The 20,320-nt window shown below is 33.7% G+C and overlaps 2 protein-coding genes across 2 annotated transcripts in view; one reads left to right on the top strand and one right to left on the bottom strand.

Moving 5' to 3' along the window:
* The window catches only part of CEP85L (centrosomal protein 85 like), a 140,197-nt gene that overhangs the window by 67,033 nt on the left and 52,844 nt on the right, over positions 1-20,320 (bottom strand). The gene's annotated exons all lie outside the window — the stretch shown is intronic.
* Positions 4,963-16,709, top strand: PLN (phospholamban). Its single transcript, XM_066373379.1, has 2 exons — positions 4,963-5,064; positions 14,134-16,709. Exon 2 carries the CDS (start codon positions 14,228-14,230, stop codon positions 14,384-14,386), a length of 159 nt encoding a protein of 52 aa, XP_066229476.1. The 5' UTR covers positions 4,963-5,064; positions 14,134-14,227; the 3' UTR covers positions 14,387-16,709.

Below are 20,320 nucleotides of genomic sequence, written 5' to 3'. Positions count from 1 at the left end.
AATATTGGTATAAATATGAATTATTGGATCAGCCCTCAAGGAACCTGCAGTCTAGTTTAGGCATATATACCTATAAATTCAATAAAAAGAGACATTATAATAGAGGTATATGCAAAATTGTGTGACACCACCACAAAGAAGGCTGCACAGCAGATATAAGCTAAAACATCACTTAGATGGGCAGAAAGTTTGGTCAGATGTACATCCAAGTAGGGAAGCTTAAAATAGAACAATAGCTGCTCAGAGAGGCACTGGCAGCTACAGGGCCAGAGCACAGAATACAAAGGAATGTGATAAGAGATGAAGCTAGAAAGACAGGGCCTAAAAAAGCAAACTAAGAGGTGCAGATGTTAGCCCGCAGAGAACTCAGCCTCCCCTATCCGTAAAGGGCGGCCTAGACAACCACACAAACTCCTCTAACCCAGGAATTCTTAACCTTCTGTGGGCTGTTCTGGCAGACTGCTAAAGCCTACTGATCTGTTCTCAGGATACTTTTATATACATAAAATACAGAGGATTGCAAATAATTTTTATTGACATTCCACTCTAAAGGTAGTGAAGTGTAAATGTGGGCTGTGTATGATGCCTTTCTTCTGAAGAGTACAATAAGGAAGGGGGGAGTAACTTTACAAAGGAGAAAAAGGGAGGTGTATCTAGCAGGGGGATGTAAGATAGAGGAACAAAGAAGGACAGACATACGGTGAGGGAGGATGGTTTGACTTTGGGTGAGGGGCACACAACACAATCAACAGAAATATTATAGAGATGTTTACCTGAAACCTATGTACTCTTATGGATCAATGTCATCTCATTAAATTTAATTTTCTAAATAAAATGTAAATATATATATATTTACAAAAGAAGAAATCAGGAAGTAAAAAAACCCAGAAAAACAAAGGTGAATCCTGACAAACATCACACTTCAGCCCGGCAATCAAGGTTAACTAAAAGCGACGTCGTGCTGATACCATGTACACCTGCTGTGTGATAAAAATGGCACTTGATCTCTCTGGCCTTCCTCTCAAAAGCATATTAACCATTCTAAACATGAGTAAAACATCAGTCTAATCCTAACTGAAGAACATTCTATAAGATATCTGACCTGCACTCTTCAAAATCGTTGGGGTCATCAAAAAAAGTAAAGTCTGAGAAATTGTCACAACCAGTGGGACCAAAGGAGACATGACTACTAAATGTAACCTGGTATCCTAGATAGGGTCCTGGAAAAGAAAAAGGACACAACAGAAAACTGAGGAAATCTGAATCAAGTCTAGGTATCTGTTATAATGATCTATTTTGGTGTAACTCTTGAGACAAATATACCATACTGATGTAAGATGTTACCAATAGAGGAAACTGTGTGGGGGTATATAAAAACCCTCCAGACTATATTTACAATCATTTTGTTAATTTAGAACCGTACTAAAAAAAGATGTGTACTAGAAAGAAAGAAATTACACTGAAATAATTATTTTCAAAAAAGAAATTTTTGACGTAATACTTGTACTTCTTTACTACATTAAATTAAAATATTTATAGGCAGGTCTCATTACAGTAATTTCAAAGTAGTGATGAAGATAAACAGTATTTCAACCTATATGAAACAACTATATGAAATTAACTGAAATTGCTATAGTGATGTCAAATGTACTGTTAACACTTCTCCAGGCTTTTAAAAAAATTTTATTGAAATTATTCACAGTGGCCAAGACATGGAAACAACCAAAAAGCCCTTCAATAGATGACTGAATAATAAAGATGTGGTACATATATACTATGGAATACTACTCAGCCATAAGAATTGATGACATCGGATCATTTACAACAACATGGATGGATCTTGATAAAATTTTACGGAGTGAAATAAGTAAATCAGAAAAAACTAAGAATGGCATGATTCTATACATAGGTGGGACATAAAAACGAGACTAAGAGACATGGACAAGAGTGTGGTGGTTGCGGGGGGGGGGGGGAGCATAAAGAAAACTAGATAGAAGGTGATGGAAGACAATTTGACTTTGGGTGATGGGTATGCAACCTAATTAAATGGCAAAATAACCTGGAAAAGAAAAAGAAATTATTGGGGTGACATTGGTTAATAAAATCATACAAGTTTCAAGTGCACAATTCTGTAACATCATCTGTGTACCGCACTCTGCAGATTGTAGTCTACAGTCAAAACTGAAGAAGTGCTAAACCTCATTTAAAGCTTAGTAAAAATAAAGATGTAATCTTTCCTATCCGAGTACAGAGACCGTGAACTGCAGGTAAAGAATCATCTCTGGCCCTTGCTGGGTGGCTCAGTAGATAAAGCACCATCCCAGTGCACCAAGGTTGGGGAATCCATCCATGGTCAGGACACATACAAGAAGCAATCCCAGTCAGGACACATACAAGAAGCAATCAACGAGTATACAACTAAATGGAACCACTAAGTGGAATAAGTTGATACTTTTCTCTCTCCCTTCCTCTCTCTCTTTCCCTTCCTCTCTCTCAAGTCAATGGGAAAATTTTTTTTCTTAAAGAAGCATCTAAAGAAAAGTACTAACACTAAACGGAGACTGTTGCAGAATCTCTAATACTCACTACACACACCTCAGCTCATTAAACCCTAACAATAAACCCATTCCATGAACAAAGCAGCTTACAGAAGTTGGATCTGGTTACCTGACCAAAAATGGACTCATTATGTAGTCTGACTCCAAAGGAAACATTCTGACAAACCACCTTTAAAAACAATTTCTAGTCCCTGGTTGTGGAATTTTTGAGGAATACTCTACTGATTACATTGTTGCTCACCAATGCTCCTATTTATTACACAACTTTCTATTTAGGCTGAATTATGCTAAAACTAAAACTTAACACTTCCTTGCGCTCTGGGCTAATATAATAAGTAGCAACAGCCAGCCAAAAGGGAAGAGTAAATATAAAAGCTTCCCACCCTTGTACACATCTATAAATTTTTGTCTCCATTTACTAACTCTGGAACACACAATTCATTACCATCCTTCTAAGGTGCATGTGTGTGCATGTGTGTATACATCTGTGCATGCTTTAAAATACAGGAACATGTGAGCTATCTAGAACATTCTTTTATTCAGTCTGTGGCAGCTTCTTAGTTTACCCAACTAAGTATTACTGGTATTACTAATTCTCTTTCTCACTACAGCGATCTCTCCCCTACGCTTCATTTTCAAATGCATGTGTATCCGGCAGGCAAACTTAAAACTGACTTTCTAAAATAAAAGTTGTCAATAATTTATCTATCACCATTGAAGTTTCTTAGTTGATGCATGCTACTCTATGAAATCCATATTCACATTAAGATTTTCTCCCAAACATGCCAATCTGTCAGTGCACTGTAACTAAACATCCAACTTGAATCCTCAGTCTCTCAGCAGAGGTATCATCATGACAATAATAGACAAATAAACCACCTTATGCTTAGATTTCAAGCCTAGGTTTTCTATTTCAGTCATCACTGGCAATTGATGATAATAAGAGATTCTTATGAAAGGATTGAAAGAAAAAAATGTTTGTAGAGCACTGAGCAAATGTTAAACATTACTCACGCAATATTTTTAATACTGGGTTTTATTTTAGGTTGTACATTTTCCCTTAGCAATATTCACAGAAAATTTTTATGGAAATATTTTTCTATTAGTTCTAGTTGATTCTTTAAATAATGAGAGACTTGCTCTATTGAGTTTTATCTGTCTTTGGAAGACGCCAAAACCATTTCCATTTAAGGACACAGAGCAGCTGCTGCAACACATTTCAGTTATCCGCAGAAAGCAGTCTGTGTTTGCTCCGCTACAAGCATAAAAAATTAAATCCTAACAAATAGCTCTCCCAGAATTACAGAAGAAATTTAAAAATTAGACTGCAGGTATGGTGATTTAAGTAAACCTAATAGATAAACAAAAATTAGAATGAAACAGGAATGATACCTGGCTTTTCAAAAAAATTATTTTCTCACTTCTACCTTAAGATAAACTGTTCTAGGAAGTTCAAAATATCATTCCATTTACTAAAATTTCATTTGCACAGTAATTTTCAGGAAAATTGCTGCCACGAGACACTTCCTTTCAGAAATACTACACAAAAATTTACAACTCATTCACCCTTACTGTCAATTAAGTGTGATTAAGTAGGATACCACCAATTAGGAATTTGTGATTATTTCTTTTTTGCTAGAATGTTACTCTTGATTTTGTGTCAACTTATTAAAATTTTAGTAACATTTTTATGGTAATTTAATGTAGCTGTTATAAAATACTAAATACATAAATTGTACAGTACAACTTTTCTTGGGAAATGTATCAGTTAAATATGAGAATTACTGATTATAAATATATTGCTAAAGCCCTAATTGAAGAATATACATTTATTCGTTCTTACTTTAACCATAAGAAAAAGTTAATTTTTTAAAATCAAAATCAGTTATTAGTCAGGCTTTCTCACACACAAGTATAAGGAAAGAAAACAAAACAAAACAGAAAAAGGTACAAAATCTGTTTCTGTGAAAATTTTTCTTATCCTGCTAGAAGTTAACATTGTAAAGCTGCAGGATTAAAGTAAACAGCAGCAATAGCAATCAGTAAACGTTGTTTGGCTTAAGCCAGTGTTGTCATTCTCACACTTTTAAAATTCCTATAACTATTTTAGCTCTTCAATATTATCACTATCAGTATATAATCATTTCTAAATCCAAAGATGCATGAGTCTTTAAAAAGAGCTTTCTATCACTCTAAACTTTTTTTTAAATCTATCACATACTTTTTAAAATTACAAACAAAAAATGAGGTTCAAAGTGTTAATGACCTTTTGATCCCTAAAGTAAGATAAATGACATTCTGAAAAGTTTGGTTGTGATAAGACTATGGCTAGCCAATCATAACTTCAGAAGTCATGTGTGACATCATAAGAACACTTTTTCTCCTCCACCTACTTTAATTGTTCCCATAAATCTGGTAACAGAGAAAACTTGCTAGCTAAATGCCGGTAAGACTTCATACTACTCACAATAATACTTTATATATTGTGATCATCACAACAGTCAAGGTAAGAAATAGATTTCATTGATTTTTTAAAAACTTTCTGTAATTAAAACTTGCTGGACTTTTATAAAAGAGCCATATATTATAAATTGCAGTTCAAAGTTGGACAATAAAATATCTGAAAGGACAAAAAGCTTAATTCCTAAATAAATGCTTACACATTCAGGAAGAGTAAGACCTAACTTTGAAATGATAACAGTCATCTTTGATCCTGGTTATTGGTTTGTCATTTTAATTTAACTTTTATTTTGTTTTTTTTTTTCAAGTGAGTTTCTGCCAATTAAAATAACTTTCAATTACATTACTATATTTGGTGGTAGTGGTTATTTGATTTCTCCATGAAAAGACAATGGCTTCATTTTGTTATTTGTTACTCAGCTGAGAAGCAGAAGTTTCTATTTAGACATCTGGGCTGTTTATTTAGACATCTAGACTACTATGAACAGTAGTGTTTTTATGTAACATATATATTATTGGTGTGACTATTTCAATATTATCATGATGACTCCTTAAAGGGTATATTAACAAACTGCGGTTTTTAAAATATATAATATAAACTGTTTAAAAATGTTTTTGAAGACATTTCCTCTCTATAAAATCATCAACAAATACTGCTAAAAAATCCAAGCTTTTAATGAATTCAGTTATTTATATTAAATTCAGTATTATATCATCAGTAACAATTTTTGACATTAACAACTTGTCAAAAATACATGCAAAATTTTTTCTAAAGTTACAGAGTAGTTATACAGCACTTTAAAAACAGACATTATTTTGGCAGCAAAACATGCCTAAATAGCTCATTTGAATGAATATGATAGAATGTTTATTCTGCCTATCAAGAATATACTTTTATCAAGTTATTACCCCCTAGTGTTCCTTAGTTTCCCATCCTGTATTTAAAAGGGGGGAGGACAGGAAAAAGGAATGAAAGAAATTCTCAGGAATAAATATGCCACAATAAATTTTATAACTCCTGCTTGATTTCTACTCTACTCTTGAGATTATAATACTCAGTTAATATATGAAATGTGCCTTCATTCTCAAATCTCAGTCATGGCATAAACCCATAAAGGATAAAACATCAATTTTATTTCATTATTTTTATTTCTATATGTGTGTTAAAATAAAATTTAACTCTAGAATTCTAAGCTTCTATGACAAATGCTAACTCTACTGCTTTATACAGATAAGAACTGTGTATATCCAAAAGTAGCATTCCTTAAAACATGCAAAACATTTCTAGTTCTTGTCTACCAGGAAGCACCCTAATTGCCTCTGAATGTCTTTATATTCATAAAATGTTTTCCTTTGATATTACACAGAATCCACTCAGTGTAGGTGCTGCATATGCATATTTATTCATTTTTACTCAAACACCAAATTACATTCTCATATTTCTAATGAGATGTTTGTGTTTATAGGATCAGAGTGTCTTCACAGCATATATTGCTCCAAAAAGTTGACAAGTTCTAGGAAGAACATAAATTCTAATATTAAAGTTTAATGTGTCCAGATTAACTGTGACTGCTCATATATCAAATATTATGCCCTGGTCTCAGACTTTACATTTCAACTAGTTCATCTCTATCATAAGTAAACTTTAAGTACTGTCTTTGTTTATAAGGCTATGTAGTTTAAAATCAAGTGCTAAAAAAGATGGAATAAAAAGAAATGTGAAAGATGTTTAGAACTAGAATACTTTGCTTTATTAAGAGAAATCACATCACTATCATTTCCTAAACTCAAATTTCAAAAATTATCTTAATAATACTTTAGTGAACATAAAGGAAAAAATATTCCTGAAAAAACAGCATTTGGTTACATATTTATACATACTTTCTTAATCTTATTAATTAGAAATAAAATAGTTGTATTGATAAAATAGTTTAAAGAATTAAAATTTTAATTTATTAAATGTATTTTAAGTTATGTAATATATTACAATTTTAAGTAAACATTAAATGTAAAGATTATCTAAGACTATAATAAAAATTATAGAAATAAAACAATTCAATTAAAACTTCCTTCTTTATTCTTGAACGATTTTCTGAAAGCAGTGGTATATATAAATATTTCATTTGATCCTCTGCATCTCTATTTTACAATTCAGGAAACAGATGTGAGAAGGTGAACTGCTCAAGGTCACAGAGTTAGGAAATGGTAGAACCTTGGCAGGAGCCAAGATTTTGACTCTAAACCACATACACATCCTATCTACGGATCAACATGGCTTAAGAACACGTGACATTGGAAAATCAAAACAAATTAAAAGTCCTCGAACACTGTTATTGGTATACTATAAAGCAAAGTTAGAGGATACAAATTTGTATTTTAATTTAAAACCACTCCATTTCATTTAAAGTTAATTTATGCATATGGCATTATATCCTCAGTAGTCTATATAATATTACCCTGATCATTTTCAAAGCCAGGAATGTAAGAAAGTTATAGATAACCTTAGTTATTAAGTAATACACCTTGGGAGGCAAAACTCAAAATAATTACACAGACTTTTAAAAACAACATAACCTACCAAAAGTTTCCTCTTCTTTGTTTCATTACTAAAATATTCATGCCTTTAATCTATCTGGCCTTGATAACCTGATCCAGGTTAACTTCTCAAAACTTCTCACAAAACCATACCTTTGTACTTTATTCCAGTTCTCTATTAAATATTTAGCTTTCTTCAATTTCATTTCTGACCTCCTCACATTCTACCATTTAGTTAACCCTATATATTGGAGTTGCTTGAACAGAGGAATCTTGTTTTGTTCTTTATGCCATGAAAATTACTAACCTTCAGCTAAATTGTGAATTAACACAGTGCTAACCACACCAGCAAAGGACTAAAACTAAAGGTTAGAAATCCAGGAAATAATCCTTCTAAATTATAGTAACCGAAATCAATTAACATATAGTCTCCTTGTACATTTCTAGAAATAGTACATCAACGTTCGTGCCCTACATAATTCTGATACATTTATTACCAAATAAACACATGAAAATGAGATCTGAGTGTACATCTTCACCTCAGTGTACTTGTAGTCAGCTGAGGACCTCTAGTGCTTTTTAAATGTATTCCACCTTCAGATCTTTCAGAGAGAGAAATAACAAAACAGAGAAAGAAAGAAAGAAAAAGAACCAAACAATTCACTCAGATTATTGGAGATATATTTAATTGGCATTCATTTTCTTTAATTATAAATTTTAACTTAAAAAGATAAGCCTATAGACTAAACAACAGCAGCAATGTGCTCATCTCAAAGAGGAAATCTCTACACTGTTGTTTAATAAAGTTTCCACAAGGCACAGTTTTAAAGCAATGGAAACATTTCATTATGGAGTTAATTTAAGGGCTGAGAATATATTTGTTTTTATGCTTACACAGTTCTTTGCATAACCAGGCAGAAGCAGCTTAAAGATTCTTTCAAAAGCCAGTGTGAACCAACAATGTTCTGGAATGCTGCTGTCACATATAACTTCTAATTAGAATGTCAGTGTTTAGTTTAGCATTAGGCAATCTCAAAAGAAAAGTAATCCCACCAAACTAACTTTTGGATGCTAACAGAATGATAATAAATAATAATGAACCATCCTGATTCAATTCAATAAATCAAAAATATTCATACAAAAACCACTTCTGGATTATCCACAAAAATAACAGACAATAAAAAGAAAAAAGAAAAAACCAAAAATAATCCTAATATAGACAAGTCCTGTAAATTAAAATCTATAGAGAATTCTAATCTTGTGAACCAATTAAATGGAAAAAAATATCTAAAAAGTACGTCAGACTGTAATCTTGAACGTCTATTACTTGAATTTACTAGCAAAACATGCCTAAATTTACTAAAAGAATAAGCAAATATAAGGGAAGAAAAATTCTAAATTCCACATAGAAAGATTTAAAAACCTCAGGAATTTATAATTTCAGCAGAGTGAGTGCCCCCAAAAACTGAAGTTCAGGAAGTTCTGCAAAAGACTGAAAGTACAGCCTGACCAGGCAGTGGCACGGTGGATAGAGCGTCAGACTGGGATGCGGAGGACCCAGGTTCAAGACCCCAAGGTCACCAGCTGGAGCACGGGCTCATCTGGTTTGAGCAAAACTCACCAGCTTGGACCCAAGGTCACTGGCTTGAGCAAGGGGTTACTCGGTCTGCTGTAGCCCCATGGTCAAGGCACATATGAGAAAACAATCAATGAACAACTAAGGTGTCGCAATGAAAAACTAACGATGGATGCTTCTCATCTCTCTCCATTCCTGTCTGTCCCTATCTATCCCTCTCTCTGACTCTTACTCTGTCTCTGTAATAAAAAAAGAAAAGACTGAAAGTACAAATTATATGTGGGGATGACTGCTCAGCACAGACATCATTACAGAATCAAAGCAGACCACAAGTTTTCAGAAGTGTACTGAGCTTACTCTCGCACAAGAGTGCATCTGCTATTACGTTAGAAAATGACACACTGCCCACAAAATGAGAACTCCTGCAGAAGCTGATGTAGTACCTTTCACCCAAAATGTCCAACATGGCACACGTTTGTTGAAGGATCAGAGCTGCCTGTGTGTGGTTTGTCTCTCTCCTTCCACTTCAAAAAAACAGAATACTATCTTAATTTATTTCATTTACTTCCCAAGTTCACCTTTTTGAGCAAAAGAGGAAAAGGAAACCACCAAAGGCTTTATAAATGCTACAAAGAATAGTAAAGACATATTCTGTGGGCACTTTTCTGCCTCTTCCATGTTAACTCAAAAGAAAGGAATCTGGCATTTCTACAACCAAATACCTATCAAAGTATCTTTCATATTTTCAATATTCTAATTCTAGGGCTTTGATGATGAATTACATGTCCTCACCTTGCTCTTCTTGTCCCAAACACTTAATTTATACATATTGTCGTCCAGTAAAAGGGGGAGACTAATTTCAGTCTGTTTAAGCCAGATGCAAATTCAGAACATCCCTACATAATCTATTTCTAACTATCCTAAAAGAATGCTCTAAAAAAATCATGTAAAATTAAAATGAAGTGAAACTATATTTTTCTAGATTCTCTACCATTATTCAATTAATAGGTTGGCTCTAAGAAAGAAGATGGGGAAGACCAACCAGGAGTTCTAATCTCAGAATGGTTAAAACTGTGGAGAAAAGAATGATAAAGGCCTGAGTGCCACGTCACTATGATGCAGTAACAATCACAGACATCTCCACAAACAGGACTGTGCTGTTTCCACGCATAGCTTTTCCATTTCAACATATAAAGGAAGCCCCATCTTATATGAATAAATTTGGCTTATTATCATCAAACAGATTTTAGAAGTTCAGCAGAATTAGGGATCAACCCATTTCAGATTGTACTACTTCAAACTGGGCCCGATACGCTGAATGAGCACAATGAGCACTTCAGCATGTAAAGCAGATCTGATTTTGGTTTTAGCATAAGATTATAGAGTGACTATAGATCACTTCAGAATTATAACATTTCTAAGTTTGATCAAATACAAGCCATTATCTTTGGTTGTCTCCTTTATACTCAATTTGCTTCTGAGAACTATCCTTTTTCAATATCTGACTATTGAAACATTAAGATTGTTTCTAAAGTATAGTCATCATACTTTCAGCAGGAGAGAGCTCATCTCTTTAGGGTGCACCACTCTGTACTTCACAAACACCAAATATCCATTTGAAAGCTTAGTTTCAGGTTAATGTTGTTAATGGTTTACAACTTATCTACCGGTATATTGTAATCCTCTAATGTAAATGTTCCAAGCTTCATTTTATTCAGCTGTAATAGGAAAAGACTTGAGAAGAATATTGGAGATTACGTGTTTATCAAATTCTGTTACTCTAACTGGTTAGTCTGTTAACTACAACACTATCTTTGATCTTAAGCAATTTTCTAACAACAGTGAAGTAAATCATAAAATCTCTTATTCAACTTCATTGATTTATTCAAATAGTACCAATTATGCACCAAGTACCAGAATACAAAATAAACATGTGGTTCCTTTTATACTCTGAACTAAAATTCTACTTGGGAATACAAGCATGTAAATCAAAATTACAACACAGCCTGATCACTATCCTGATACAGATAAAACTAGAGCCCTACTGCAAACCAGCAGAGTCGATCATCAATTCTAACCTCAAGAATAATGGAAGGCTTTATTAGAAAGTCATATTGAAATTGGGACTTAAGAAATAATAACTTTGCCTGGCAAAGAATCAAAGGGGGAGGGTGGGGACATTCCAGGCAGAGGCAGAACAACATGTGCATAAGACAGAATCATAAAAGGGGAAGAAGTATTTATGGAAAGGTGACACGTTTCATGTGACTGACACACCACTCATCAGTGTCAGAATAGGGAATGACTTGTACATACAATGCTTCTGATGAACAACTGGCTAGCTTCCTCCTTTTCCATGTTTTGTCCCAAAATAATTTTCAAATTCAGACCTTTTAAACCATTTAAGTCCTAAAATTGCACAAAAACATAAGTTCAAATAGGAATTGCCAATGCTAATTATCACTCCTTTCTTACCTGTACTCTCTCCTTATATAAGGCAACTAGACAAATATAAAGGAAATCTTCCTCACAATTATCCAATAATATAAATTCACTATATCTACTACAAGCAAATATAAGCAGAAACAACTTAAAGAATGCATTTTCTTAAAGAATAAAGAAAAATTTATTTTTATAGTATTTTATTTGAGGAATCTGAACAAAAATAATTAAATTAAATATATACCAAGTTAGCTGCCATTACCTAAGTAGGAAGTGTTATACATAAACTAAATGACAGCCACTGATATTGAGCAATTAAGAATATATGCTAAGCCCTGGCTGGTTGGCTCAGTGGTATAGCGTCGGCCTGGCGTGCAGAAGTCCCGGGTTCGATTCCCGGCCAGGGCACACAGGAGAAGCGCCCATCTGCTTCTCCACCCCTCCCCCTCTCCTTCCTCTCTGTCTCTCTCTTCCCCTCCCACAGCTAAGGCTCCATTGGAGCAAAGATGGCCCGGGCGCTGGGGATGGCTCTGTGGCCTCTGCCTCAGGCTCTAGAGTGGCTCTGGTTGCAACATAGCGATGCCCAGGATGGGCAGAGCATCGCCCCTGGTGGACGTGCCGGGTGGATCCCGGTCGGGCGCATGCAGAAGTCTGTCTGACTGTCTCTTCCCGTTTCCAGCTTCAGAAAAATACAAAAAAAAAAAAAAAGAGAAAAGAAAAGAATATATGCTAAGACATATATACACATGTACACACACGCGTGCACGCAGCAATTCACAACAGGTGTGGAGCAAACATTTTTTAAACATGCAATACCTGACTATTTAGTTAGGGGCACTGACTCTTTTCTCTTAGATCAGCGGTTTTCAACCTGTGGGTCGCGACCCGGGCGCCTAGGCGACCCCTGTGTTTTGGTCGTTCGACCCCCGCCCGGGTCGCGACCCACAGGTTGAGAACTGCTGTCTTAGCTTGTCAAAGAAAAAATAACAACAGGAACACAATAGCCGTCAGCTGTGAAACAATCAAAATTATACCTATTTTTTGTCAGATTGGCAAAAAATATATTTTTTGGTATGCCAAAGAATTTTAGTAATTACTTTATGTGTGCCATGTGATTAAAACGGCTGAAAATCACTGTGCTATAAAATATACACTACAAAAACACAGGTTGTTACCAACTCTTTAGGAGAATGACATTTGTGATATAAGTTGGCTGTTCTGATCTCCTCACTAGACCAACACTATGAAGGAGGCCAGAGTTTCCAGCCAAATGAAAGTGCAGTCTCATATATAAATCAAATCATAATACAGCCAAGTTGAAGTACTGAATCTACAGATCTAACTACCATATACCATGGGGTTTCCGTGTAAAAACAAATGCCAAGTTCTCACTGATCGTGCCTGATCTATCTCTTCCCCTCTCCCATTCTTTCAGGTCTTCCCTCTGCTCTCCTCATCACTAGTCTCTGTCAGTAAAAGAGCTGACAGGTTGAATTGGGGTTTCATGAGATGTAGAGATGGGAGAAAATTAAATCTTGCAGCTGGGTTAAGGCAATAATTTCTTGACTAACAATGTATATCAACAAATGTTAACAGCCATGATATATATACAGTTAATTATGGTTAATTTTTTATTCCATATCAAATTTTTCTTATTGCAGAATTTACATAGAAGTATCCTGATTAATAAAAAAATCGCCAAATCTTAGTAGCTATTATCTCTGGATATGTAATATACAGTTAATTTTTTAATCTGTATCTAATTTTTCAATAATAATGTATAGCTTTAAGATTTATCAATTAGCACAAATAAATAAGCAGCAGCTAATTAATGAATTAGGCAGAATATGAAACCACTGGCTATAAATACAGGTCATTGGTAAATAAAAACTGTCTGTGGTAGACAGTGAGATGATGATTTTATTATGATGACTTCTGAGCCTGACAGTCCTCAGCACATAATATCAAGTCTTGTTAAAATGTTACTTAAAATAGCATCTTCTACAAAGTCATAAAATTATAAAAAGGCACAACAAACATTTGAATATATAGACTGGTGACATATCATACTTATCATTTAACTATTTTATTTTGGACTAAAATCAACATTCGAAGTATATATAATTCATTGCATGCATTTCTTTTTATGAGATTTGCTCTAGAGCTGTTAATACACTAATGTTCACAACAATTATGCTCATACAGAAATAGTCTTAATGAAATTATATGTAAGAACTTTTGCCCAAGGTAATAGCCCAAAACAGGGTGCACCATCTACCAAACTTTATTTGTCGTCACTTTGAGAGGAAGCGGCAAAGACTAAAGTTACTATAATCCAAACACAAGACAAATAAGACATCATGGTGACCCCAACAAAAAAATCCCAGACACTCAGAGAGATAGGACAAGGAAATACTGTGTATGTACACACATATACAGACTACAAAGATAGTACATGCCACAAATAATGTTGAAGATAAATTAATACAAAATTGTGTTTCACCTGTTCAGAAACTAGGTTGTATATATGAACCTAATCTACTTACTGTCTTTACATTCCAGGCTACCTCAAAGACAGTGATATCAAATTTTGCTGTCCACTTTTGACCTTTCTCTTGATCCTTTAAAGCTTCAGACTTCTTTGCTTTCCTGAGTCATGGAGAAAGTCCAATACCTCACTCGCTCTGCTATAAGAAGAGCTTCAACCATTGAAATGCCCCAACAAGCCCGTCAAAATCTCCAGAACCTATTTATCAACTTCTGTCTCATCTTAATATGTCTCCTGTTGATCTGCATCATCGTGATGCTTCTCTGAAGTTCCGCTGCAATCTCCAGTGCTGCAACTTACCACCCTCAGCTTAAAATCAGCCGTCCCGTGAAGGGGGAAAAGAGAACACTTCCCAAGTAGAAGAAATTCTTCGTGAAAAGTTCAAGATTCAGAAAAAATTGTTAGCAAATGTATTGATCAGCCGGATCGCATAAACAGGAAAAGAGTTCTACTTTCAAAATTAACTTTAAAATGACTAAAAATAAGTGTGCATAATGTAACTGTTGATTTCTGCAACAGAGCTTATAAATTACAATCCCAAATCTATCCTGAGGATGATGAACTAGTTTAGTTTTGAAACTGTACTGCTAACAGGTTCACTTCATATATAAAGCATTAGCTTCACTATTTGGGATAAATATAATTTATATTGTACTGTAAAGCCTCTTTGATGTTTATTAAACATTTTTCAGGTCTTTACTAAGTACCAAAATAATCATTCAAATGAAGTGTCATTATCTGAAATAGCCCACTAATTCCTCACATTATCTTTATTATTATTATACAGATGTCTTTGTAGTAATTATCTTAACTTCTGTTCTAAAACAGAAATTGCATCCTTTTTCTACACTTACCATAACATTCTTTGAAATTATGAAAATCAAGTAGGTAAGAGTAATGCCACAGTCCTGCATAAATTTTTTTTCAAAGAATTACAGAATTCTAGTATACATAGATAATCATCAATCTATTGTCTCTAGGATATTATGATTAATAGAGAAGAAATGTTCATTCATTTAACAGCTGGCAGTGTGATTAGTCATAATTAGTCATAATAAATACACTAATTTAATATGACTAATAAATACACTAATAAAATAGAGTCAAACCTTAATTTATATCACTGTAGTTGACTAGCTGAGCTAGAGTACTTTGCCATACTATATCTTTGGAATCATGAAATCTTAAGACTTCAAATTTCATAGGATGTCTTCTACTCTAGCCTCATACTCAATGTAGACAAAAGAATAAAAGAAAATTTAATATTTCAAGCATTAAAAATAAAATCTTGAATTCTCTCTCCAAAATTAACTAATTATTTCATTATATTTTGAAATGAATTTTTATCTTACTACTGTTTATGACAAGATACAGCTACTTTCCTTACTCTACCAACCAGATGGTAAAATGCTTATTTGGTAGACCACTCTACTACACTGAATTAGACTACTCCACTACATAAAGCTAATCTATAATTACTTTCCTGCTGAATAAATTTTCAATTTTTCTTCTGGTCATTTAAAAATATCTTCCAACAACTCATAAAACAACTGAAGTAAAAACTGGTGATGGAAAATATATTCAACCAAAATTTGGTAATTTAAGTTGACTCAGTTGAAAATGAAGTCTAAAATGGTTTCCAATACTCTATCATCCAATAATTTTAACTTCAGTTCAAGACATATTATTAATATAGCAATTATTAAAGGAGCAGAGAACATTTAATTTAATATATGGTTTGTTATGGTTACTAAAAGAATTTGGAAAGTCAATATTGACCTTAGTTTCTAACACAAGTGCTGCTAGCAGGATAGTGATGGAGACATTATTTTTAACTTTTTTCTGAATCCCTGAGTGGTTCCGAAGATGGGAAGGGGTTCACTGCTATATGAGGAACAGATGGAAAGGGGTCTCATACTGACAGAAAGGTTTCTTGAGCAAAGCTTTATCTACGGAATGGAGATCCCTAATATTAACTAGAAAATTTATACACAGGAAGACATACATTCACCTCACTGGTGTCAATAATTACCCATGCAAAAAGTAACCAAGGTCTATAATTAGCTGCATAATCTTAAAAATAAGGGGAAAATTTGTAATAACAAGTTCTATTCCTTTCAATTGTTCATTTCAACATCAACTTCAAACTATAAATTGTGCAGATATGGGATTTTCCTAAAATATTAGAAATAAATTTGTTTTCCATTCTACCTTTAACAGAAATTAAAATTTGTACACTTGATGATTACAGACTACTGTAACTCAGGTATAATGCAACAAAAACCCATTGTTTAAATGTAACTTATTTATTCTGTTTATTGTGATGTGTAAAGAGTAAAATATAATAAAACAATGTATTTTAAAAGTTTTAAATATCAAATGCTCCAAACTTTCTACTGTAAAATAAATTCCAAACTTAATTGACAGTCAAAATCAATGAATTTTTAAATGTTTAATGTTGCCTTTTATATGTTGATTTACAATGTTTAATGCAAATCACTTTTATTAAAATGATCTTCTTGAACTCAGTGAAATCATTCTTTAATACACACATGATTGATATGACAATAAAGTCTAATATAAGCAGTTTTGATTTTGTAGGCTGTTTTTGATGACATTCCTCATAAAATAAGATCAAAATTTCCGACGACAGACACAAGAGGGCAGACTCACATAAAGAATGAACTGCCTTCTACCTAGAAATTACTTATCCTTCCACCACTTTTGAGTCAGCTCTTCTAAGTAACAGCACACGTTAAAATGTCTAAAAATTATTTTCCAATACTATAAATAAAAGTTGACAGACTAATAAAAAGTGTCAAGTATTACTAATTTTATTTATTAAAGCATGTATTCAAATTCATTTATACGCTTTTTTATGTAACTAATGAATGTGTCATGATGGCATATCCTATCAATGCAGAGTGTCACAGTGTCCACATCTTTCGATGAAGTTATATTATCTCAAACATTAAAAAAGTAAAGACATAACAGGTATAAAAATAAGAATAAAATTAAGAAAACTATTTCTTTTCAGAAAATGTAATAGAATATATAAAACTCTCACATGAAAATAAAACTTTTCATTCTTATGTTAGACAAAATCTAAGTCATTTAACTGTCATTTTATTATTTTTATTTATATTTTTAATTGATAAAAGATAAAATTTTCAGTGAAATATGTTGAAATCGTTAGAAACGTCTATCTTGGCTGAACAAGCCCATGCATGATTTAAATAAGCACAAAATGTTATCTTCCTCTTTTTAATGACTGTAACCCAGAACCTAGAAACACCCTAGAGAATATAAAAGAAAACAAACAATTGTGTCAATAAAGAGACCACTTCTTCATTACTGTCCCGGAGATCCACTGCAAGCTTAGAGAACTCCAATGAACACTGCTGTGTGTAGAAGTGCACACCCTCCATTCCCTTCCCATCCCCCCCCCAATAAATGCAACAGGGATGTGGAAAGAGAGACACCCTTTTCAAAGAGAAAACAAGACTTTGTTGTTTGTTTTCTTCTTGTAGGATCAGTCAGCTTTGGGGGAGGGTGGGAGGAGAGGAGTGATGTTCAACAGAGGAAAGAATCAGACACTGGTAGAAATTACACATGGAGGCCTATATCCTAACTGAGAGCACAGATGGCTTCCCTTCATTCACAAAGGAAAATGCTTCAGAGTGCTACACTACCTGCACTGTAGCTGATTTGGTAGAAAACCATGGGAATCAAGGAACACTATGCACATGAGACTGTGACGCTGACTCAATAATTATTCTGGACTGAGTCGTAAGAAGATCAAAACTTCCATGTTATAATATTAACCAACTAAGGAAGAAGGGAAGAAGATTGTAAGGATCAAATAGATAAAATAACTCTGAGAACTACAAAATTCTGTATAAATCTATCATGGTGTTATGAGAGTATAGCAGTTGTGCTTAAAAATCACACACATTTTCACATGGGAAAAAATAAGCTAATCTTTATTGCAGCTCTCCCCTTTATGAAAAATCATACTAAAAGGAAGTCACTAAGATGAGAGCTATAAAATTAACAAAGGTAGTACTGGAGACTCCAAGAAGAAGTATTTAAGAATATTTTCTGTAACAGTCCAAAAAGGGCATAAGAAGAGAAGCGGTCACTTAAACATTACAAGTGAAGTGGCTGGGTTTTCTTTATTTACTTGTATCTTTCTACTCCAAAACTTAAACGCATTATAAAAAGATCCATCCCAAAAAAAGTTAATCAAAAACCAGGACTTTCCAAAATACATGTACTTCTGTCCGTCAGTAGCTTTCTTCCTCTACGGCGGCAGCGGTTCTCAACCTGTGGGTCGCGACCCACAGGTTGAGAACCGCTGCTCTATACAGTGTCCTGGGAAGATTCAAAAGTACGTTTTGCTCCACAGTGCACCTTCAAGATCCCTACCTTCCTTGCACTGTCTAGGTTGGGGAAACTTTGTTTACAGCAAAGGTTCGTTCATCTACGCAGAGTGACAAAAGCAGTGAATTAATAGTTATTCCTTTAAATGCACCAATTTTCTCAGTACCCTTTCTACTGTACCTACTTCAGCTTGAGCAGAACACTCAGCTCCCTGACAAATTCCAATTCTGTGAAAAGACAGCAACTAGAAAAATAATTCCTGATCCCTGTTTGCCGACAACAAACATCTAAAAACTAAAATATTTCATACTATTTTTTTAATTTAGGTTTCCATCTTTCAGATACTTGAATTGATAAATCATAAATAAATCTGATAAAATGCTCTTTTCTGATTTATAATCCAGTCAACATGGTGTTCCTGTCTAATTATGTGTTTTAAATATACATAATCAAGATTATTATAAGAACCAGAGTTCCAAACAAGCATAAAGGCGGTACATGGGATGTGTTAAGGGTTCACTTGTGAACTGAGCACATTAGATTCTGTATATTTGGGGGCTGGACTCAGATTTGTGAGCGTCCTAGATCTCCTTATCCTTTCACAGAATATTTTGCTTTAATCTTTATTATTTTTTATTAGTAGTAAGATAGGTAATTTAAAATTTTTGCTCTAGGGAAGTTTTTAAAATTTTGATAGAATGAATTTGTTTACAAGAAAAGGTGCTCAACATCACTAATCATCAGGGAAACACAAATCAAAACCACAGTGAGATACCTCACACCTTTGTGATGGCTAGTATCAAAAACACAAGAGATTAAGTGTTGACAAAAATGTAGAGAAAGGGACACCTTGTACACTGCTGGTGACAATGTCAGTTGGTACCACCAATATGGAAACCAGTATGGGGTTTCCTCAAAAAATTAAAAATAGAACGACCATATGATCTAGCAATTCCCTTCTGGTAAATTTAGCCAAAGGAAACAAAAACACTAACCCAAAAAGATATGTGCACCACCATGCTCACTGAAGCATTAGTTACAGTAGCCGAGAGATGGAAGCAACCTAAGTATCCATCAATAGATAAATGGCTAAAGAAAATGTGGTATATATAAGATGGGGCAAAAGCAGGTTACAATTGTGAGTATGTAAAACAGAGTTTATTCTTGTTCATTATTTTCCATATGAACAACTATAAACCTACTTTTGCCCCAACCTATATACAATGGAGCCATAAAAAAGGAAATCTTATCATTTGTGACATGATTGGACCTTCAAAGGCATTATGTCATGTGAAATAAGTCAGACAAAGACAAATACTACATGATCTCCCTTAAATGTGAACTTCTTTTTTTGTTTTTTGGGTTTTTTTATTTTTATTTTTTAAAGACCTCAATAGATACAGAGAATAGACTGGTAGTGGCTGCCAGAGGCTAGGCGCTAGAGGCCTGGATTGTGTGTTTAAAAATGCTAAAAGTATAAATCTTTAAAGTTCTTACCAGTGGGAAAATAATTTTAACTATGTATTGCAGATGAATGTTAAACTAGACTTATTTTGGTGATCACTTTGCAATATATACAAAAATCAAATCATTATGCTGTACATCTGAACCTAGTGTAATTTTAGGTGTCAATTATATCTCAATTAAAAGAACAAGAAACTGAGGCCCAGAGATACTAAGTAGCAGTGCTAGGTAGAGAATCATCCAGGTTCTAAATTTGATAAAACAATATACGCCATATTCCCAAATTAATGTTCTATGATACCAAGCCAGATCCTGTTTCTATTTCAAGTTTCTTTTGAATTAATGTTTTCTTTA

Source organism: Saccopteryx leptura, chromosome 3, assembly GCF_036850995.1.
Source record: "Saccopteryx leptura isolate mSacLep1 chromosome 3, mSacLep1_pri_phased_curated, whole genome shotgun sequence".
Classification (NCBI taxonomy): Eukaryota; Metazoa; Chordata; class Mammalia; order Chiroptera; family Emballonuridae; genus Saccopteryx; species Saccopteryx leptura.
The sequence above is the reverse complement of the archived record's forward strand: the minus strand, read 5'-3'. Positions and strand labels throughout refer to the sequence as shown.

Excerpts from the sequence above, each read along its gene's own strand:
- PLN (XM_066373379.1), top strand. The coding sequence starts at position 14,228 with ATGGAGAAAGTCCAATACCTCACTCGCTCTGCTATAAGAAGAGCTTCA.